The following is a 23737-nucleotide window of genomic DNA, read 5'->3' as shown; positions in this document are numbered from 1 at the left end:
GTTACGTCGAAGTTCCATAGTTCTCCAGTGGCCGACGCCACAGTCTTGAGTCTTTTTGCATTGTAAAGTTTTCATAGCTCATGAGTAACCAATAAAAAGGCAAACTGTAATCTTTGTTTAGAGTTTGCCTGTTTATTCAGCCATGTAAGAGATATACGAATATTGGTTTTACTCAGAAAATGTGTTTGAGTACGGAGTCGAAATACAAGGATTTTTCAAATATTAATAAACTAGTCGATATGTTTATTATGTCGTCAATTATTTTGTTATATTTACAAAAACTATTCCCTAGTGCAACAACGCTTGTCTCGCGCAATTGCATTAGCTATGTCAGAAATGCCAATAGATACCTATGCCATATTTTTTTCAAATTTGTAAATCGTTCAGTAAGCGATTATTCTGAATTATTATCTTAAATGTACGGCGGCTGTATTTCGATATTATGTGAGGTAGAGTTGTAGTTTATTTCTAGAAATAAAGCGTTGATCGTAGAAAATAAGGCATAGCCTACCTGTAAGATAATCTTTATGATTTGATCCCCCCTCCAGAGATTTGATCACACTTGACGCACGTGATAAAGAAAAAGAACGGGTGGAGAGCATCACATGTCGTCATAGTCGTAGAGGTGGATATGTGACTCTCATTGTATTAAATAAAGAAGCTCGCTTAATTTTAAACACCAGATAATATTTTCTCAGGATCCAAATGACGGACGCTCCCGTATTTTGTTTTCTCTTTTTAACAGTGCAACTGAACTGAAAAATCGTTCAATAGGCTAATTTGAGTTGATTTCACAAATTACCCCTTTACCCCTTAACTAATCCAGCCCCGTGTCCTGAATGAGAGAGCATGTAGTACCCCTTTCTGTAAAATTAAAAGTCCCAGTTGCATCGCCCCTTTACAACCACGTAACGTTAATCTCACCGCTCAGGTATGATGACCTCGTGCTCGAGGGCCCTTATACGTCACCAATTCGTGATACATTTTTATGTAATGTTTTTTTTTGTGCAACCGTTGACGCAATAGCGGGCCCCTCTTTCAAAGTGGTGCAATAAGCATATATGACATGAGAAAAAGTACTTGACCTTGAACAGATATTCACAGATATTTAGGTTGAATATTTGAAACGGTTGTTTTTCTGAATGTGTCATCTTGAAAATTCAGTCCTCATTCGTCAGAGGCATACATGAGCTAGAGGTGTATTTGTTTCGGGACTTCTTCTTCCAAAATTAGCACATAAAATCAACAAAAAACCTAAATCGCCAAAAAGATTTAGCCTACTTAGGTGTTAAATAAGTAATACCCGGGTGTTTATTCCCGTAAATAGGCCTAATACATGTTATTATGTTTCAGCCATGCGTTACAATTGCTATTGCTTTCAAAATGAAAGTAATCATTTTATAGTCATAAACTGAACTGACGTGCCCCTCCAGAAAATATAACAGATATACAGTATATAAATACCTACTGTACTGAAAAAAAATCAGACCGTTCCATTTCCGTTGCCCATGGCTACCTTTATTTGCTTTATCATGGTAATTCTTTTTGGACTTCTGTGCTTACTTAAAACTGTTAAAAGTGACCGTGTGTTTATCCGCCATCCTGTGAGGTCAAAATTACAGGACTGCGGCTAGAAAGACAACTACAAATTAGATATATGTTAGTGTAACCTGCCTGTCAACTCCAAACGGTTATTCTATACACTGGCATGTTCCTCAGATTGAATTGCCTGGCTCGCGCGCTTCTGGTTCAGGGAAATCGCAACATCACGATCCAAGAAACCTCAACCACGAATGACGTTCCTAAGCAAAGGTGTGTGCTTCCCTTAAGGGTGCGAAAAAATACAGTGTAGCCAACAAGTTTGGAGGGTGGTGGTCCGGTGGGTTAGGAGGGGTTGGGGAGGGTGCAAAACGACTGGCAGTTGCTTTGATCGTTACTATATTAAAAAGTGTCCCCTCCTGCAGTCCAGAAATACTGCCTGCTTTACGTTCTAGAGCGCGGTCTTCATTCGCCTTGATTGAAGGACGCACAGCACAACACAAGGTAATCGTGATGAGACTGTAAATGCATTTAAAAATTATAGGCTACTCTTAAAATCAGTGTGTTGTGATAACTTTTGGTTTGTAGAATTTTTTTAATTTCATTTGAATTACTTTAGCTGAAGGTGATGCTTTTAAAATCATAATATTATTTTCAATTAAGACGGATTATTAATGTATTGTTTTAATATAATTAGTATTCATTGAATCAAGATTAACGGCTGATATGATTAATGAACAAGTATAAAATGTTTGTTGCACAATAACACCTTAAATATCGTATAGTCCAATAATTTAAATTTTCACAACAGCAATGATTGTGGTCACGGACATCACAACTATCACTGTTATTTTTGCTGCTTCCAAAGTCAAGAGCAGAACAATCACAGCGTTGCCGTTTAATCATCAATTGCCCCTTTAAACAGAATCGTGAGGTTAGTGTAATCGAGTGTAATCCACTTATTGACGTTAAACAAAACAAAAATGCACGAAAACAGCTATGCCCTCAGAATGCCTTTTGCGCCATTCAGCGCTGTCTGTTAAATTTATCTGTTAAACTGCTGGGCTTTCGAATTGCAGTGAAAAGCACAAAAAGACACTCATGTGCACTAGTTCGCCGTTTTTTGAGAGCTCTCTGTAAGAAAGCAAATAATGTAGCCTCAGTAAAATTACCATTGTCCGAATAAACTAACTGTGTCTTTCTCACCCGCCTTGGCTGTCAATGAGGAATTGATCTTCAAAGAGTGACCTCAAGTGATTTATAGTCGCAGCACTTGTTTAAGCTTGAGGCAAGATTTCATTACTAAACTGTGTCCAAATAAATAGATTAGCCTACGGGCAGGAATGCCGCAACCGCTAATATTTATTTTAAAATTCTATATACACATGTGAACGTATTCTGTTTAAAAATATTAAATAGTTTCAAAATATTAATGGTAAAACCATTAATAATTGCGAAAATAACTACTACTACTACTACTACTAATAATAATAATGGAAAGAAGAATATATGTAAACATGTATGTATTCTAATTCTCAATAATAATAATAGTACTATTACTACTACTGCTAATAATAATGATAATAATAATGTGTCTGATATATGCTTATCTAATAGGCCTATATTATTTTTCTTAAAAATAGTTTTTTCTAATTAATCTACTTGGGTTACGGTAGCTAATGGATAGCTTCTGTTTTTTTCTAATGGTATTTATATTGTTCTACTGTTAATTTCGTAAATCGATTTAGATCTTGACTCTGTGATTGTGTTGCTTTCCTTCCGCTGTCCCTCTAGCAAATATGCACACAAGGGACTAATTCGCACTCCATAAATTCATGGGGAGTGGGAAATAACCATGCAAGGCAAGAAAAAAGAACACCACATGAAATAATATATCGTAGATCAAAAGAGCAGACGCGTGGGCATCTTTCTTAAAACACTGAAACGGGGAGAAGCCTGTCTCTCTAGATCACGCCCCTTTGTCCGGCCCTCTATTGCGATTGGCTCACTTGAGAGACAAGGGAACGAAGTTTGAATAAAGTTCGAGAGCCCGTGGCAGAAGTAGTTCACCCGACAGGCTGGAACCAAAACAGTGGCAGTCTTGAGAAAATCCAAATCCTTTGCTCTTGGAAACACCGGGAATACACCGAGAGAGAGATTTTCATAAAATAGCGTTTTTATGCGCGAATACAACTATAGTAGAATACTAAAACGTGCATGCAAATTTATTTTTAAAACTATTGCGAATGACACTGTTGTAGATAAATAATAAATACCAATTCTGTGCATTACAGGCATATGACACAGGCGTTTACCTGTAGTGTTACATTTTTTGTACTGTTATTTATTAATTTAATAATTCACTTGTATCTTATCTTGTTATTCGTTTAAATCATTACAGCCCTAAATCTCAAAAATCAAAGGGAGAGGAACTAATTATACAGAGGGCAGAAAATAAAGACCAAAAGCGGAAATGAAGTTCGAGTGCTTTTCGGGGAGAAGGAGGACCGTGAGGCTGTTCCATTCAGTTTTTTTGCTCACCTTGCTGCACACCGGTGCCCTTGGTGGGAGAAAATCTCGAGGCGGGCGAAACCCACAACCACGACGGACACAGTCCTCTCCCACGTACCGGGACCGGGGCGAGGCCACGGAAAGCTTTCCCTTGGATTTCACCGCAGTTGAAGAAAACATGGACAATTTTATGACCCAAGTCAAGAACCTAGCGCAGTCTCTTTACCCGTGCTCCGCCCAAAAACTTGACTATGACATGAAATTGCATTTTCTGGAGAATACATCCGTCACGTGCAACGACGGAACCCCTGCAGGGTAAGTGTACCTTTAAACAGCCAAATTAAGTTGCAGGCCTACTAATACGCATGCAAGATGCTGCCATACCATGTATAAGATTTCAAACAGAAAAAGCAGCGGACATGGCACGTGCTTCCTGAACCGTGACGACTGTACATCTACCCAAATGTCGCAATTTTATCCATAACAACCCGTTCCACACTGGACACAATTAGTCACACGACTAAGTACAATATTTGAGTGTCTTGATCTATTTACGCATTAGAATAAGAAATTTATTTTGATGCAAATTGAACATGTGACTTCGCTTAAAGGTCGCAGCACAGCGCGCAAGACTAAGTAAGAGGAAGTCCTACATCTGATCATCGTGATTAATATGCCACTATGCCTTCATATCAAATGTACGTATCATAGCAATTATAGAATGTGATTGAAATTTCGTTTCACAATTAGGTTCAAGTTACATGGTAATGACCATTCCTAGATATTTTAGGGTGTGTTTATTTGGTTCGACTCACAAATTGCTTGGGTTTAAAAGAGGAAGCTTATTATCGATTCTGTACGCTCTGTAGGATGTAAGGTCTAACTTTGATTGAAACCGAACTGTTTGCTTATGTGTGTTTTTTAAATTGTATTTATTTGTTTCCGTAGCCCCTACGTATTGTTTCCATAAATGATTCCCGTGAAAATGCAATAAAAACTATTGAAGCTAAGCCAAGTACCTATTAACGACATAAAATATTTCTCCGGTTTATTAAAGCTATTTGAAAACATGTCAAACAAAATATGACAAGAGGCTAAGATAAGCAATAGGCTATTTCTTGGTATAAATAGCATATCTTGATAAATACTGGACCAATTACGCAAGCGCTCAATTACAAACTGACTGACAGTGAAATAGACCCTCTTACTAATAATGGAAGCACTCATTTGGACGAGGAGACGGTATGCATACTTTTCTGATTTTGATATTGTTCAGTCTCACTGCGATTTTAAACTTCAGTTCAGCATTGAAGGGTGGCATGCGATTAGCTCTTTTGTGTATTTCAATCGCAATAGTTATATAGTTATTTTAAATCAACCTGTCAATTGTTGGAAAGGCTGTGCTCTCGTGACATTATTCCATGGACTTGCCACACATTATAGCCTTCATTAGGTTTTACATTAGACTGTAATGCAGTAGGTGAAGCCTATAGGATTGTCCCTTGTCCATAAGGCTTGTCTCTTAAACTTAATTGTTTCAAGTACATATACCGACTAATTAGTTTAGATTTTATTCAGCATTGTTGTACAGACGTTTAGAACAAACTAAAACTAGCTGATGTCATTTGCATCAAGCGTCAAGAATACGCGCCTAAATGCACGCATGACACGATAGTTCTCGGTTTTCCTTGAGACCACTGCAAACAGCCAATTTCGGTCTCTCATATGCGATTAACACTGTTGTGTTTTGCATGGCGCTGGCGACTTGCTGGCAGCGCACAGCATTAGGGACCGCTTGACAGCGTCCAGTTATTTTCGCGGAAATATATTAGGCGCGCGCCTTTGAACTGCCTGGCGAATTACTCCGCGAGGCTGTGATAGATCAAAGGGATTCCTCTCCAGAGAGAGACCACGGTTTATGTGAGGCGAAATGACTCGTGCAGTGCACCTGGCTGCCGTCCAAGAAAGAAAAAAAAAATACCAAACATCCGGAGCATCCCCTTCTTCTCCATACTGCGGACAGACGCGTTACAATCCAGTAATGTCCTATCCTATTTTGGAAACTAATAGATTTTGGACGGTTATGTGGGGTTGCTGTAAAATCTAGAAAACTCTTTTTCTTAACCTACATTTTTTTGGATTTAGTCTTTTTGCTTTGGACCTCGTCGAGCTCGTAGGGACATTATCATGCATTTTGTTTGCTTCATTTACGTTTGAGGATTGGTGATTTGAAAATTCTTTTATCCCCTCAGCGATACAAACTTTTTTATGTCGGTTGATCAGACTCAACGTATGTCCAGTTAAATTTGCCGACGGACTAGCCTACAAGTTGCGGACAGCCGCGTTCTCCTTTGACTTGTGATTCCCCACACCAGCATCAAGCGAGCACTACTGTGTAGCCAGGTGCTAGGGGTTTTCATTCCCAAATAATTTAATAAAATATGACTTATAGGACCTATATACACGACTACCCCCTTACCTTAAACTAATGCCTGCCGTGTATGTCAGACCTTTACTGTGAAAATACTCTCCTCCATTGACAGACATTTTACATACATTGGAAACTCAAATCTGACGACCTTGGTGTCATACGCTGGAACCCAACACACTCCGGGTGCATTGCGTCTCTAGCATTGATCCAGGATTTGCTAACCGATTACTGTCGTGCGCCAAGAAAGCTTCGTGCCAGTCGGCCTGCTTCAGTTTCCACCGTTTCCACTTAATGAATGAAATCCAGCCGTCTTGCCTTGCGGTTCCAACTTAAATTTCAGTGGCACATTTCTCTATGGACTGCTTTTCCACTTAAATGTCGCATTAATATGGTCATAGATTAATAAAAATGAGCATAAACTGAATTTACTTAATAATTTTTTTATCACAAATGAAATCCGTTATCCAGGAGACAAACGTAAATAATACACTCATATTATAGTTTGTTTGTTTCTTGAATACATTTTTATCATAATGTAGCAGAAAATAAAAACAGTGCCAAAGAACATCAAGTCTGTATTTTCGTAATTAGTGACTTCTCTCCAGGAGAACTGAAATGCTCATACTTCTGTTTGGTCTTCTGAAAAAGAAAGTATGTATGTTTGAAAAATAATTTGCCAGTTTGATTTACCACTCATCTGTCTCATTTCGTGAAGCAACTCCTGGCAAATTTTAACATTAAATGAAAAAAGCACTTCCTTAGCAGCACATTTAAGATGTACAGTTGGAAAGCAATCTGAGGATAAAGCCTGGATTAGCCAGTGGGTGGCTGGTGGTCAGTCCAGGTATCTTTGTGCCTATCACTAAACTCCCTTTGGCTCCATGATTCTTGATGTCACAATTCTGTGTTCGTTGTCCACGCGTTACGGGCGGCATTCCATTTACCTGAACAACAACCTGTCCGTAGATTCAGATAGAGCTGTGATTCATGCTGTTGAGCACAGTGCCCTTTACTGCGAACTTTAGAGACTGTTTAAGATCGATGTTTTAATAGATGACCTAGGGAAAGCAAGTTGGGGTGCATGTTCCCAGCATCTCCTCCACCGCACACTGAGAGATCCCACCTTCCTGGTTTCCACATGGACAAGGCAATCACCGTTTTTTAATGACTATACATTACATTGCGTTAAATTACATTACAGGCATTTAGCAGATGCTATTACCCAGAGCGACTTACACAACATTTTACATAGCATTTACATTTCATCCATGTGGATAATGTATTGATAAATTGATTATTGATTACCTTTGATGTGCAATTAAAGAGACAGCTAGATTGTCTTAAAGACACAATTAGATTGGGGTAATTTAGTCTCTGGGATTTTAAATATTATTTCAGGCTTAGTGTGTGTTTTTGGCCCAGACAGTTTGACATGTGATAACGTATATTTTATATATCTAGAAGTTTCTGTAAATTTGCAGAAAAACCCACTACTGTCGATTAATAAATTCAGAAGGAAATGGTAGCTGAGATTAAGTGTAAATAGTAAGGAATAAACAAAAAAATGAAAACAATGCTTATTTATTGCACTCAATGAACCACATTAATGCATTTCCTGGCACGCTGACAAACACATGCATTAATTAACCATACAACACAAACAGAAATAGGTACAGGTCTTTGGACGGGTTACGGATGCTGATAGTATTGCCTCCACACACCCTTCCTGGAGAGCTGATGAAGCTGAGATAGGCAAAGGCATTCCAGTGATTGGAGGCTCCCACTGCTAATGTTCCACATGGTGGTGGTGCGGTGTTTTGACCGTACCTGAAAACTGCAATACTGCCTGCTTCTGATGAGCGAGGCAACGGGTCAGGTAGCACAGAGAACAGTGCCAGAGCCTATTTTAACCCCCCCCCCCCCGTCACAACCCATCACTGCCTGTCTGACATCACCAAGCTGTGGTGGTGTTCATTCAGTTATGAATAAGAGTTCAGTGGCCTCTAGTGTATTTGCGATAAAATGTCTTGCACAATCGTACCTGTGACTCCATTAAAGCAGTACGGCGGTTGGCTGAACGTCATCCCTCACTGCAGTTCTCAACACTGGGTACAGTAAGTGGCAGTAATTGCTTGCAGTTTTCATTACCTTATCCCTGTCTTTGTTTGTTAAAAAGAGCACTCTAGCTGTAAAATGAAAGCCAAATGTTTCGACGTGCGATCAAACCCTTGGGTCTGCGCACATGTTTTGCGTCAAGGTCTAATATGAAACGTGCTGTGTGGATCAGTGTGCATCGCGATCTGCATCACAGGGAGGCAGAAAGGAGTCATATGAAGGGAGACTCCTAATCCGTCTCGCTACCACTTTCTTTGGAGCGAGAGCAGGGTGTTCCTTGAAGACTGTAGCCGAGGTGTGAACTATTTTGTTCAAGGGAAATAAACTCTGCATGAGACGAAAAGCACGTCTGTGTCTGTGCAAAAAGGGGTTGCAGTTCCATTAAGGTAATAGCTGAGGTGTAAACTGTGTTATTAAATGGGAATCAGCTCAGTGTGTTTGTGTGATGAAAGGGCTCACAAAAAAGATTCTGCTGGTGTGTCCCACGAATTGTTCCTGGCCAGGTAAAATTAATTTCTCTGATGCTCTCCACTACTGTCACTCTGCGTGGATGAGCCTGCCAAGTGAAGTAATGTGACTGTAATGTAATGGAATTCCTGTTGGAAAGGAACCGACCGATTAGAGCATTGATTTAAGATACGTTTTTAAAATGGGCGGTTACCTATTTTTGTGGCTTCCCCTGCGACTCACCATATATCCTACACCCGAAAAACATGCGGTGAGCGAGGTGGGGGGGGTTCACTCGTTTGAGAGGAAGGCGCTTCCACCTGTAGGTCGAATTCGAGACCACACCCTGAGGCTCGCCCATGCACTGGAACAGCACCTCAACAGGACGAGCACTTTAGCAGCCCCTCCTACAAGAAACAACTGTTGACACTTCTGTCCAGCGGTCGCTATGGGGATCGCTATGGGCATTCGTTTTTCGGGGAGATTCTGCGCAGAATCTGACAGGATGCCCTGACACAGCTCGACCCCCGTGTGTGAACGAGTCTGGTTTTTTCATTTGCTCGATCTGTTTGACCAGCTCCAGATTTGCGCCTTTCAAGGTGGGATGCTTTTTGGAATGGTCACCGAACCGGCCTCCTCGGCAGGCATTGTGGCCACAGCTGGCTGGGTCTCTGCGGTAACGGGTGCACTTTCACTTCACCCTTTAGTGCCTCTGGGACCAGAGAGAGCCTTACTCGCATTGCAGTCACTGCAAGAATGACTAAGTCTGAGTAATTTATATGGCTTTTTTTTTTTTTTTACTGTTCTGGTACTATTAAATTACCACATCTCCTTTGTGGTTCAGAAGCACTGGGAGTTGGGTTTGATTTTTGGTGGTTTAGTTTTAGGAATGAGCTCCTCCCTGTGATAGAGGGTGAGTGCAGGATGTGCCAATTTCCATATTAATATGTCCGCATGCTGTCCTGGTTTGGGTGACGCCCCTAATATCTCTGGGAGGTTTTGCTCTCCATGACTCTGCCAGTCTGCCAGCTGTCCGCTCCTGTGACGGACTACAAGAGATAAAACGGTGACTGAAAGACCCAGCATTTAAATGGGGGGAACAAACAATGTGAAATAACTCTTTAACTGTATTTTTTGTTTTGTTTGCTATGTTTCTCCCCAATTTGAATGCCCAGTGGCACATTTGAGACATATTGCTGCAATAGCGACTGTCAATAGGGATGGTGTGCCCAAGCTGAACATAAGAAAGCTTTCACACAAAATATAAATATGTGCTTTTGATGGACTATTAATGTGTACGTGTGACATTTGTGTACGGAGTTGTTGCTTTAATTCCTTGAACTTTGATACACTTTACCATTTACAATGATGCCGTTTTTCAGACTTTTTTTTCCCCAAAGTGACTTACAACATGGCGAATGAATTTACCTTTATCACAAATATATTTGCACGAAGTAGCTACACCTATTAGCTCTGGTGGTTTATGCTTTACATTGGTTCCTCTATAGGTAATTTTTGTGACATTTGTATAATATTTGCATTAATATTTATGGTCTTCATTGTTCCAACACCCACCAGTGTTTGCTGGACTAGATCTATCAGTGTAGTTTAGCTTTTCAGATGATAAAATAATTTAAGTCACTGGAATGAAATCCTGCTCCTCTTTCCATGTTATGCACCATCTCTTCAGCTATTTTTGTTGTCACCACTTACATCAGTGTGCTGTCAGAGGCAGATTAATTTCTGTTCTGGGTGCCTGGGATGACAAACCCTGGTCCTGGAGGTCCACAAGATCAACAGCTATATGCCATTATAGAAAATAGATCTGAAGTATAATCTGGAAGATTGTCTTCAGCAATAGCAGCAGACCAGTCAGAATATAAATGAGTTGAATATGATCCCCAGGCATATGGTTTGGGGGTCGCTGGTTTATGTAATTCATTCAGCTGTCCACAGGCTGAACGGCCACTTTCTCTGGGGTAGCTGAGTTTCAATTCAGTTCACTTCAGTTTTATTCGTAGGGCACTTTTAACAAAGGACTTTTTTGCACACATTTTTTGGCCAAGGCTCCATGAACCCCCCACCACCCCCCCAGGAGGAAACAGGAAGAAATCTTGGGTACATCCCGAGGGTGGCGGGCATCCAATCCTGCCAGGCCCTGGGCAGACTATTAAAGTGGTGGCAGATTATGGAGAAGTTTGGGTTAAGGGAACAGGCAGTGCATTTGCAGGGAGGGTACAGAAGGCAATGACGAAGTGCCGAAGGGTCACTAGTCAGTTCGGTCCGGGGAAGTTACCCAGCGGTGAACACCAGGGTAAAATTCTGTGCGGACAGAGCGTGGACATTGGATCATCTTTGTGTCTCTATACTAAAACGCTACGTTACTACAACAAACTCAAGGACAAAGAAATGTGCAGTACACGAGAGAAACATGCAATAATAGACAGCTATCTGTGGTAATTAAGCGTAAGCAAACGTTAACCGGTATTGCCAGCATTGACCAGTGTTTCTAGGTCTCACTTGCAAAAGAGGATTTAAATACATCCATATAAATCCCTAAGTGTCTTCTGCATTTCATGTCACATATTTGGAATTGGGATTTGGCAAATGACACAGTCCAAAATGAGGACGAATCAGGGGTGGGTTGCTGCCATGCACCTGCCCAAAGTCTGCAAACAGCAGTACCCCCAGAGTGGGTGCTCCCCAAACAGTCACTTTCTCTTGGTTGTGTGATAAGTCGAACGGGAGCTTTTGAACTACCTGCTGTGGTAGACTACTTAGCCCTTCAAGATGCTAAATGTGCAGCATACACCTTATTGTGATTAAGTCTGGCTCTCAGATTATTTTAACGTTATTTTAACGTTTAAATTACATTGCATAAATTACATTGCAACTCTTTATAATGTGTTAATTACAGTGAAAGCGCGACTCACTATTGTAAATGCTGCGCTATGGAAACTGACGGATGAAAGTCTAAAGTTTGTGCTGTCATTGTCCCTTGCCTGTCCTTGATCACGGATTTACGCAGTCAGATGAGATTTAAAGAGGTCGGCAGAGATGAAAGCCAGCGGTTTGTTCCCTAGCTCTGGGGAATCCTGACCGTGCCAGTGGAGCGCATGCCAAGACTCTCGTGAGAGAGTACCCCGCCGGAACAATAAGGGCGCCATAGCAACAGAGAGGCGTGTGGACGTAGTCATGGCGACGACTCTCCGCGTTTGATCTCTGTTTTTAATTCCCTCATCACAGAGGACAAGGGGTCGCGCCGATTTTATCCTGCGGCACATGAAAGACTTCTATGAGGCAACTGTTAAAGAATGATGACTGAAATATCGCGTCGGAGGGGGTATGGGATAATTCTGTTCCGGCCGAATCGGTCCCCTGCGCGTTGAAAACGCTGCAGTGCATCTCAATGTAGCTGCCCGCTGCGACTGTGTCACCCGCTTGCACAACGTGGAGCCCTGATGCGCTTACACGCTGTAACTATCGCTGATCGCGCGATCGCGTGTCTCCGGGTGCCTCGCGTGTCTCACGCCAAAAATGTCACTCAGCTGCGCGTCAGTTATGAACTCATCCAGACTCTCTGCAATAGGGGCTCGCTCGTGTTTTTTGTTCCCCCAACGGGGGTTCTGTCTGTCAGAATGGGATGAAAAACGAAACAAAGCAGACAAACACGTAGTTTGTTTTCAGGTTTTCAGTTCTTGCGCAATAATTCAGTTAAACAGCGAGGAGCCTTACATTATTACGCTCTTTAGTTTAGTCTGTATCCCCCCCCCCCCCCACCCTCCCATAATAGCTTTCGTAAGTTGTAATAACTTTTGTACTACTAGAGGGCATGAAGTGTTGCTGCACAGATGGGAGTAATTAGTAATTATTTAATTCTGGAGGATCTAAGTTTAAGTAAACATAAGCAATGTTCTGTCATGCATGAAATGACAAAAACAACCATGATGTTTATTAATTCTGAATATGATTATTATTATTAGTAGTAGTAGTTGGCGTAGTAGTCATAGCAGTAGTAATATAGCTTATGAAAGATAATGTGCCTTTATAATTATAGCCTGCAGTTGATGGGCTTTGTGTATTGAGTTCTTCTGTGTGCTCTGTGTCCTGTAGGTATTACCTGAAGGAGTCTAAAGGAAGCAGACGGTGGTTGATATTCCTGGAAGGTGAGCCCTCTGCTGGTCTTACTGCCATTTTTCAGGTCCTGCAGAACCATCCAGATCAAATGGTGGCATGTGCGCTTTTTACGTTCTACATCCAGTCGACATAAATGCAGCAGCAGCACACTGACATGTCCCACAGCATGCCATTAAATTTGAACTCATAAGCAAAAGTGCAGTTTTTAGATACTTGCAAGCCATACAAAGAGTATGACAAACTGCACTGAATTTAAAATACTGCATAATAATAAAAAAATGTGATGTTTGCTTAATTTTGGTATATTAAAGTTGAGTTCAAAGTTCTATACTGATTTCAGTGAACACTTTCTACTGTGGAAAAACCCCGTTATGCATAGACGTGATACAGTAAGACTCAAACAGGATTGTGTCTGTATTAGGTGGGAGTTGTGGGGGGTGCAATTTGGGGATAGCTGTTTTTTCCACTGCTTAACTCCTGCTAAATATTCATTGAAGAGAATTCCATCTAAATTTCTTTCTTTTTTTTTGTTTTTTTGTTGTTGTTGTCTTATTGGGGAAACGTTTTGAGAAGCTTCGCTGTGAATTGAGGTGGGCTGTTTAAAGCTTAAGGGGTACGTTTATAGCCCTTTTCCTTCATTTCTGTCTGAAAAACGCAGGCGGCTGGTACTGCTTTAACAAAGAGAACTGCGACAGCCGATACGAGACCATGAGACGGCTCATGAGCTCCTCCCAATGGCCGCTCACAAAGACAGGTGAGGGAGACGCCGTCCACGTGCGCCGCACCTGCTGTCCACAGACACCGAGCAAACGCAAATGGGTGTCCAGTTCATTGCATTACATTGCATTACAGGCGTTTAGCAGACGCTCTTATCCAGAGCGACTTACGCAACTTTTCACATAGCGCTCACTTACGCAGCTGGGTATATACTGAAGAAATGCAGGTTAAGTACCTTGTTCAGGGGTACAACGGCAGGGCCCTACCCAGGAATCGAACCTGTGACCTTTAGGTTACAAGACCAGTTCTTTGCCCGTTATACTACACTGCCGCCCTACACTGCAGTTCATGGACTGCGTCCTTAACCAGGAGGTTGCGGGTTTGATTCCCTGTTGGGTTAATGCCGTCACCGCACCATCGATGAAAGCGCGGGGCTGCCTCAGTCATGGCCTGGCTGTATGTCACTTCAGAGGAACGTGGTGTGTAAGATGAGACGCGGTCCACTCTCAAACAGACGGAGTGCTTCCCCACTGTGCGTCAGAACTGTAGCCAGCGGAAAGCCCTCAGCTCCCGCAGCATTAGTAGGTACAGCCGCTAGAACACGGGCCTCCTGGCGCTCTGGGTTTGAAAGCCGGCTGAAGCCACGTTTGGCTGTGCCCTTGATCGGCATACCGGTACCAGGGTGGCCTCTTTCTACTGGAAAGTCACTCTCAGCCTGAACGTATTCCCCGAACAACCTTTGAATGGACGGGTGGTGTGAGAGAGAAATGCTGACAGCTTTGTTAGACTGACAGGTTATTATTATGTTTTGAGACAGACAGCTGAAGCTGTGGGATGAACCTGTGGTACTCCTCTGCTCTAACGTGTCGAAGAGGGATACTGAACACATCGTTACACATTGTGGAAATGCCTGTCTCTCAAACCGGGATGAAGGCTGTTTTTAGTGCTCTGATTATAACATAGAGGGAATGGGAAATAACATGCTTGTGTGCTTGTGTGTGTGTGTGTGTGTGTGCATGAGCACAAAAGCACATTTGGGTGTGCAAATATAATCTCACATTCAAGGAGAAAGGTCCACACTCTTGACTTCATTGCCTACAGCTTATTAATCTATTAAATATTGAATTAATTAAAATTATTTACCACATCTTTTTATATCAGCTAGTGTCCATTTTAGCTTTTTCCCTTATAGATCAAGAACAGGCATGTGAGAAATAGGCATTCTGCAAATGGCATCGATGCCTGTTTAAAAGAATTGCAGGGCTGCTTCACTTGAAATCGTAGAGGTTTTATTTTATTATTGACTGCTCACCCAAGGGCATGCAGTCTGCCTGCAGAACCCCCCCCGACCCCCCCTTTCTGAAGTGCAGTCCTCCAGGCCAATGAAAGTAGAGTGGACAGAGGGGCTGTGGTCACTGTGTGCCGCAGAGGTCATACAGGCTTGCGTTCACTCTCCTGAATTTTCTGAGGGCATTTTGGTGCTGGGAAGAACCTGAAAATATGGCTGGGCATTCCAAAAGGGTATAAAAATAAAGGAAAGGAATAAGAATAAAAATATCCACTGATTAATGTAGACCAGCTAATATGTCAATCTCATCCTCTGTGATGCACACAAAAAATCAAACGTAAAATAGAAATCTTAAGTCTGCCTATCCACCTATTGAATGGACTGTGTGTTATTATTTAGCGTGTGGTGGTTGTTCTGGGGAATGAATAATTGTGATAAATAATTACATCCTGAATCCTCCTCAGGCACAGGTATACTGTCACCCCAGCCTGAGGAGAACCCTCACTGGTGGAACGCCAACATGGTGTGAGTACCACCTCCTCTGTGTATTTGTCAGTGTGTGCATGTGTGTCATTTCCTGTGTAGGGTGAATGAGTGAATGTAATTTCCTCTGTTGGTGAATAAGTGATTGTTCTGTACTGATAAATGAGTGAATGATCTCTGTTGGTGGATGAGTGAATGCTTTATACTGATAAATGAGTGAATGCGTGAATGCTGTCTGTTGGTAAAGGAGTGAATGCTCTATATTGATAAACGAGTGAATGCTGTCTGTTGGAGAATGAGTGAATGCTCTATACTGATAAATGAGTGAATGCTCTGTTGGTGAAAAGTGATATTCATACTGATAATGAGTGAATGTCATGTTCCTCTGTGTAGCAGTGGGGAATGCTTCATTCTGATAATGAGTGAATGTTTTCTCTGTTGGTGAATGAGTGATTGCTTCTGTACTGATAAATGAGTGAATGTGTCTGTTGGGAATGAGTGAATGCTCTATACTGATAAATGGTGAATGCTCTCTGTTGGTAAAGGAGTGAATGCTCTATATTGATAAACGAGTGAATGCTGTCTGTTGGAGAATGAGTGAATGCTCTATACTGATAAATGAGTGAATGCTCTGTTGGTGAAAGAGTGAATGTTCTATACTGATAAATGAGTGAATGTCATTTCCTCTGTTGGTGAATGAGTGAATGCTCTATACTGATAAACGAGTGAATGCTGTCTGTTGGTGTATGAGTGAATGCTCTATACTGATAAACGAGTAAATGCTCTCTGTTGGAGAATGAGTGAATGCTCTATACTGATAAATGTGTGTATGCTCTCTGTTGGTGTATGAGTGAATGCTGACAATGTGACTGACGGTGTGAATGCTGTTATTCTAGGCTCGTCCCCTACTGTTCTAGTGATGTGTGGAGTGGAGCCTCAGCCAGGACAGAGCGAAGTGAGTGCAAATGTTTCTCTGTTTTCTTTCTTATTGTTGCATGGATTGCGTACTGTATATTTTGTGACATTTATGTATTTTTTTCATACTTATATTACATGTGGTTGTGTGTGTATTTTATATATTTCATGTATAGTGTGTTGAGTATGTTGTGTGTTTTTTGTATATTTCATGTATAGTGTGTTGAGTATGTTGTGTATATTGTGTGTATTTTATGTATTTAATGTATAGTGTGTGAGTATGTTGTGCATACTGTGTGTATTTTGTATATTTCCTGTATAGTGTGTTGAGTATGTTGTGCGTGCTGTGTTGTTTATTTGTGTACTTACTCTTGTTGTGTCCTGTAGGTCATTATGCCTTTATGGGGTCTCTGATCATTAAGGAGGTGGTCAAAGATCTGCTGGTCAAGGGCCTGGACAATGCCAAGGTGCTACTGCTGGCTGGGAGCAGGTGAGTGTTCACTGTGTGTGTGAGTGTGAGTGTGAGTGTGAGTGTGAGTGTGAGTGTGAGTGTGTGCGAGTGCGAGTGCGAGTGCGTGTGCGTGTGCGTGTGCGAGTGCGAGTGCGAGTGCGAGTGCGAGTGCGTGCGAGTGTGTGTGTGTGTGACTGTGTGTGAGTGTGACTGTGTGTATGTGTGTGTGTGAGTGAGTTGTGACTGTGTGTGAGTGTGACTGTGTGTGTGTATGTGTGTGTGTGTGTGTGTGTGTGCATGAAATGGAATAAAGTTATGACCTGTGTGTTTGTGTGTTTTTGGAACAGCGCTGGTGGGACAGGGGTGCTGCTGAATGTAGACCAGGTGGCTGAGCAGCTTGCAGAGCTGGGCCACACAGGGGTGCAGGTGAGGGGCCTGTCTGACTCGGGCTGGTTCCTGGACAACAAACAGTACCGCTGCACCGACTGCGTGGACACCATCAGCTGCGCCCCAACCGAGGCTATCAAGAGGGGCATCCAGTAAGAGAGAGAGTGTGTGTGTGTGTGTGTGTGTGTGCGCGGTGTGTGCGTGTGTGTGTGTGTGGTATGTGTGCATGCGTGGGTGCGTGCGTGCATGTGTGTTTTTGGTATATATGATATGTGTGTGTGCGTGGGTGCGTCCGTGTGCATGTGCGTGTGTGATATGTATGGTTTGTGTGTGTGTGTGTGTGTGTGCGTGCAGTGTGCATGTATGGGGTGTGTGTCTTGGTGTGGTTGCAGTGTGTGTGTGGTGGGTGTATGGTGTGCTGTATGTTGTGTGTGTGTGTGTGGTATGTATGGTGTACGTGTGCATGATATGTATGGTGTGTGTGTGTGTGTGTGTGTGGTATGTGCATGTGTTGTGCAGAGGCTAGAGAGAGAGAACTCTTATGCTCTGACCTCCTGTTTCAGGTACTGGGGTGGAGTGGTCCCAGAGCGCTGCAGACAGGCCCATGAAGGGGAGGAGTGGAACTGCTTCTTTGGGTACAGAGTCTACCCCACTCTAAAGAGTAAGAGCTGGGTCTGCATGGAGCTGACTGCCACTGTTACCTCTGCCTCCAGTTCCACTTTATATTCAGGGCCTATAATAGCAGTGTAATTACATAGTTATTACTGAAGTTGGCGTGGTGTTACCACTGTGTATGTGCTTGTTGTAACATAGTACTTGTAGGAGTTCCTATTTTAAGTGCTTGCCTGCTAATTCATTCTCCTTGTTTACCACAGTTGTGACACTGAGTTCATCAAGTAAATTAAATGTGTACAGTTATAAATACTGTGTAAAAATGTGCATACGCAGTAGTTGGACTGTTTTGTCATATATATTGAGTAAGAACACAGGTGCTTGGGACACCGAGTGTAAAGCAGGGCCAGTTATGCATATGATGTAATGGTTTATACACTGATTATAGTCAGGACTGATGATATGTGTATGTCTGTTTGCATGTGTCTTCTATCAGCGAAAATTCCTGTGTGTTTACTATTAGGTAACTGTGTGTGTGTGTATTTGTATTTTGTATAGCAGTGCTGTAAGTGACTGTGATGTGTGTGGTGACTGCACAGTTTGACTGTGTGTGTGTGTGTGTGTGTGTGTGTATTGTGCAATATGTGACTATGATGATGCGTAGCGACCACGGTGTATATGCGTGTTTGTCTGCTCCCCAGGCCCTGTATTTGTAGTCCAGTGGCTGTTTGACGAGGCCCAGCTCACAGTGGATAACATTCACCTCACAGGCCAGCCAGTGCAGGAGGGCCAATGGCGATACATCCAGAACCTGGGCAATGAGCTGAGGAACACACTCAAAGACGTTCCGTAAGCATTGGCTCCCCCTTTCAGTCAGAGCCGGTACTGCATGACCTTCGTGTCCAAGCCTGAGTTCATGCTCTCGCAACTGAGCATCAAATCAGCATTTCTTTGTTTTTTTTTTGTGTGTGTCTATTTTCCTTTCATGCTGTTTTTAACCCACAGGGCCATGTTTGCTCCAGCGTGCCTATCACATGAGGTGATCACCAGAAAGTGAGTGGAAAATGGCAGTTTTCATTTATACAACATACCATTTAGATCACAAAACGGACAAAAAAACTTTCCCTTTAAGAATGTTTTGCTCACATTTCCATGTTTCATGAATTACCCATCACAAATATAAGCCCCTTGTACAAAAAAACGTTACGTATGCCAGTTTATAGTGGGTGTTGGATAATGCTGCCAAAAATACTTTATTACAGTGGGTGTACCCAGCCTGATGGTGTTCACTGGAGAGAACCTTGAGAAAACTTTTTGGGAAAACCTTATCAGTATTGTCTGTCTCAATTCTCTGCACTTGTCAGATGAGAAAAGGTCTGGTCTGCTCACCCATAGCGCCCTCTTGTGTTGTGTCACAGTTACTGGATTGACATCCAGGTGAAAGGCACTTCCCTGCCCAGGGCTCTGCACTGCTGGGACCGCAGTCTCCACGACAACAGCAAGAACAACAAGGCCCCGCCCAGGGGATGTCCCGTGCACCTGATTGACAGCTGCCCCTGGCCGCACTGCAATCCCACCTGCCCCACCATCCGAGACCAGTACACCGGCCAGGAGATGAACGTGATCCAGTTCCTCATGCACATGGGCTTCGACGTGCAGAAGATGGCCCAGCAGCAGGGCATGGACCCCAGCCAGCTCCTGGGCATGCTCAGTAGCGGCAGCTAAAGGGATGAGGGAGCACCATCTCCTCGCCCCGCCCACTCTCATATTCTCACACCCAGTCGAATTCCCATCACTCACTCCGTCCATTCCCCTCCATCCCATGTCCCAGCTCCCGTCACCACATCACCAGTTTGTGTCTTTGTTTTGTCCTGGTCCAGTTCCCCTCTATACCCTAACCCCAGCCTCACTCTCAGCATAACTCCCACCCATGTGAAAAAATAGTATGCTGGAGTATACTTGAAGCGTACTATTTTATACCTTAGAATACTTGAAGTATTAATTAAAGTTTTTTAAATTATGCTTTAAGTATTCATGTTTTTTTTCTTCACGGGCACTTCAACCTTGCCCTCAAATTCAAGCTCCGTCCTTACTTATATATGCCCTGACCGCACACTTCACCTTACTATTTCCCTGTCCTCACTCCAACCATAACCCCACCCCCAAACTCCAGCCACGCCCACATTGCCTCCTCAAGCTCCGCCCTCTCTCCCTCTACTTCCCTTATAACAGACCTCAAGACCGCAAGATGCATCCATTGCTACTCTATTTTCTTTTAACTGATCTTTTGGTTGTAAAAGAAAAAAAAATAATAATGAAGAATATAATCCCGTTTTAAGGATACAACTTTTTTTACCTTTATTTTTGACTGTAGGGTTTTTTAGGCTTTGTTTTTGTCATATTTCATATACAAGACAAAATACAACAGGGACTGTAGAGTGTAGTGTTTATGGTAACTAAAAAAACCTCTATATAACATATAATGTTTATGTGTATGAATATGGCATATGGGCCATGTATATAAAAGCTGGCCTGAGACCTACTTTTTTTCTGAATTGGAAACCCGGAACACTGGACACTCCTCCTTAAAGGGAAGAGAGGACATGAGGATGGCCTTTCAGCAGCCAGGAAAGAGGAGGAGGAGGAAGAGGATGCACGAGGAAGAATGGAGAGATCTTAGAGCCACTGACTTGCCCCAGCCTCTCACCCCTGAGAAACCCCCCCCCTTCCAAGGCAGGTAAAGTTGGGAAATGCAGCATCTTCTGGAAAGCAGTAGATTCTGGGAGACAGGAAAACTACAGAAGCTATTAACTTGCAGCACTGCTATTTTTCTAGACAACCTTCATGATTGCAATTCACTATGACACATAAAATGAGAAGTTCAGCATTGGACTGCACGTGTTTTACAGTCTAACTCTTTACGTTTCTGGTGATCTTTGACATGACAAGGACTCATAAAAATTACATACCATCTCCTCTTGTCAGTTAGCAATAATCTGCAAAGTGGCCATACTCTTGGTTTATTCTAAGTATCTCACCAACTTTCTACATGAGCTAGCCTAACTCTTTCTTACTGTAGACATAAGAGACATTTAGGTAAAGCTGTAAGGAGTCCTACATGCCTTACTTGTATGGCCTAATGAAGTCTTCATTCCCCAGCCCTTAGTCTTTTCATTTGAAATGTCTACCTCTAAAAACTGTGATTTTGCACCCTCTGCTGGCCATGAAGAGAACAACATCAGCGAATGGGAAGCCAGTATCAGTCAAGAGGTGGGGCTGTTTGAATTAGCAGAATGGTTGCTCATTTAGCCAAATAGTAGATCATTACACGGGTGATGTATAGTGTGTACCTTGGCAGAGTTACACATGTAAGGGGTGGAAGAGGAAGGCGTCTCCTTTGCTGTTCCTTTCGTGTCTGGCTTTAGCTCAGTGTGTGGCTATATTATACTTGGGGGTCTTAGTGCCAAATTTGATCTTTCCCCTTTTGTCCTTCCTCCCATAACGACTCCCGAAAACACAGATTCCTCATCAAAGGTCAAAGGTCGCCCTCTAAAACAGGCTTTCGGACTCCTGGCCCTCGGGAAGCGCGTTGTGTCCCCTGGCTTTAGTTTCGAATAAGTTCTCGTGGGTCTGGTTGCTGTCAGACACTGATCTGTGTCCTATGATACCACTTGAAATATGTTTCTCCTTTGTAAAAGAAAAGGAATTGTGGTCAAGGTGTTTTGTAAACAGGAAGACACAAAAAAATTGATTTATTCAGCTTCACTCTGCTTGATGTCCCCCCTCAAAAAACAAGCAAATTAGTAACACAAACTGATATAATGCTTAATTGAATCACACCAATTTGGCAAGCAGTTATGCAAGCGAGCAACCTATGAAGCTTTAGCTTTAGAGACAGCTGTTCCAATGTTTTTGGGCAGATGTAAATCTTAACACATATAAATCAGCACATCACTTTTGCACAGGACGTATATCAGCTGCCATGAATTTAAACACTGCCCAACGTCCAATCAGAAGCTGAACGAAAACAGCCGGAAACCGAAATCAGCACGCGCAGCCGGGAAGCGTTTCAAACGACGCGGCTCGTTCTCCTGCTGTTGCGCGGAAGCTGACGACGGTGAGTCCTGTTCACGGAACAGCAGCTGCCTGTGACATCAGGGTTCGGTACGGTGCACGTCACACATTTGACAGCGATCAAATCTTTCCAATATCACAGGGTTCTCTTGCTTACAGAACACAGTAGAATTTTCAAAGCTATGTCTTTTTTTAGGTTATAGCTTATAGAGTCGCTGCTTATGTGTACATTTTCTGAATATTAACTCGGATTGCACCATTGTGGTGACAGTCAGGGAGGAGAATCATGCCATCAGTTAGCAGAATGTTCAAATGTTATTTTACACGGTTTTCAATTTTTCTTTCTTTTTTGTGAGATAAAGATAGCGTAGGCTTGTCAGAATTCCATTTTCCTAGATTTGAATGTTACATGGTCGAGCTCCAAGGAATAATATCTGACTGTGTGCAGAAAGTAAAAGCATGACTTGTATTTTCACTTTGATTTGATCTGCCGGAAATGATGAAAAACATTATGAATTGCTATTACTGAGTCCATTTGTCTGTCCTGCCTGCTCCAAATTCACATATGAATTTGTAGCTACAAATTCTACAACATCAGTGTCTCTTAGGCACCTCCGTCCATTATGAATTTTATGTAAGGATATATCTGCTCACATTTCCTACATTGTGCAGCCACAAAAAAATGTTGAAGGGCTTTGGATTTGTGAGCGGAGGTACGTAAAAATGTCAAATATGCTCCCGTGATTTAACGGCCATATCCTCCTAATATCATACCACAGAACATGTATAAAGACAGACCTGGCTTGGTAATTTTCCTGCAGGGAATTTCTGACCATTTTAATGAACGTGATATCAAAAACCAATCTGATGTCAGCTAACTGTCAACTGTCATTGGTGGACCATTTTTGCTGGTCTTTTGTGAAGTCAATGTGTATGGGCATTTAAACATAAAAATTGAATCCTGGCAAGCCAACAAATTAACTGAAGATGCTGCACAGTTAAAGTATGTTGGATAGAATATCGCTTATTTTAATATAATGACAGTTAATATCAAGTTTTATAAATGGTAATTAACTTCATCTATGTAACAAGTCAGATAAAAATGTTTATTACTAATTGTATTTTGTTCTGTAACATATTTTTTAACAAACAAAAGCTCAAGCTACTTTGGTAATTTTATGTATTTATTGTATTATGTAAATCATATTTATAAGTGTTATTTTGACTGAGAAGTGATTCTTTGTAAAATGTAAATATGTCTTCGGCTTTTGTTTTGATTGCATGTATTTCAACATACCGGAAGAAAGAACATGTTATGCCATTAAACAATCTGCTGTCCTTTTTATATTCCTCATAACACACCTGTTCCTTTCTTGGCTAAGGGAAATGAACACAGACAGGGTATCATCTTATCATGGTTACACATTTACACTGGGGGGTGGCATTAGCTCAGGAGGTAGTGTGGTTGTCTGGCAACTGGAGAGTTGTCAGTTTGATCCCTGACCCCTGGGTGTGACAAAGTGCCCTTGAGCAAGGCCCCTAAATGATTCCCTCTGATAGGCTAGCATGCCCGCCTGCATAAAAGTGATACATTGTATCATACATTCTGCTATACATAATTGTTAAAATA

The 23737-nt window shown here is 42.1% G+C and overlaps 1 protein-coding gene across 1 annotated transcript; it reads left to right on the top strand.

Moving 5' to 3' along the window:
• The first annotated feature begins 3604 nt into the window (after window positions 1-3604).
• Window positions 3605-23452, top strand: LOC135243125 (palmitoleoyl-protein carboxylesterase notum1a). Its single transcript, XM_064314692.1, has 11 exons — window positions 3605-4365; window positions 13157-13209; window positions 13839-13934; window positions 15650-15710; window positions 16565-16623; window positions 16971-17073; window positions 17382-17573; window positions 17985-18082; window positions 18735-18882; window positions 19039-19086; window positions 19452-23452. Exons 1-11 carry the CDS (start codon window positions 4013-4015, stop codon window positions 19756-19758), a joined length of 1518 nt encoding a protein of 505 aa, XP_064170762.1. The 5' UTR covers window positions 3605-4012; the 3' UTR covers window positions 19759-23452.
• Window positions 23453-23737: the final 285 nt, after the last annotated feature.

This window comes from Anguilla rostrata, chromosome 17, assembly GCF_018555375.3.
Source record: "Anguilla rostrata isolate EN2019 chromosome 17, ASM1855537v3, whole genome shotgun sequence".
Classification (NCBI taxonomy): domain Eukaryota; kingdom Metazoa; phylum Chordata; class Actinopteri; order Anguilliformes; family Anguillidae; genus Anguilla; species Anguilla rostrata.
Note: the sequence above shows the minus strand (reverse complement) of the source record. Positions and strands in the feature narration are given on the sequence as shown.

Excerpts from the sequence above, each read along its gene's own strand:
- LOC135243125 (XM_064314692.1), top strand. The coding sequence starts at position 4,013 with ATGAAGTTCGAGTGCTTTTCGGGGAGAAGGAGGACCGTGAGGCTGTTC. Across the intron at positions 18,083-18,734 it reads AGTCTACCCCACTCTAAAGA|GCCCTGTATTTGTAGTCCAG; the intron begins GTAAGAGCTGGG and ends TCTGCTCCCCAG. Across the intron at positions 18,883-19,038 it reads AACACACTCAAAGACGTTCC|GGCCATGTTTGCTCCAGCGT; the intron begins GTAAGCATTGGC and ends TTTAACCCACAG.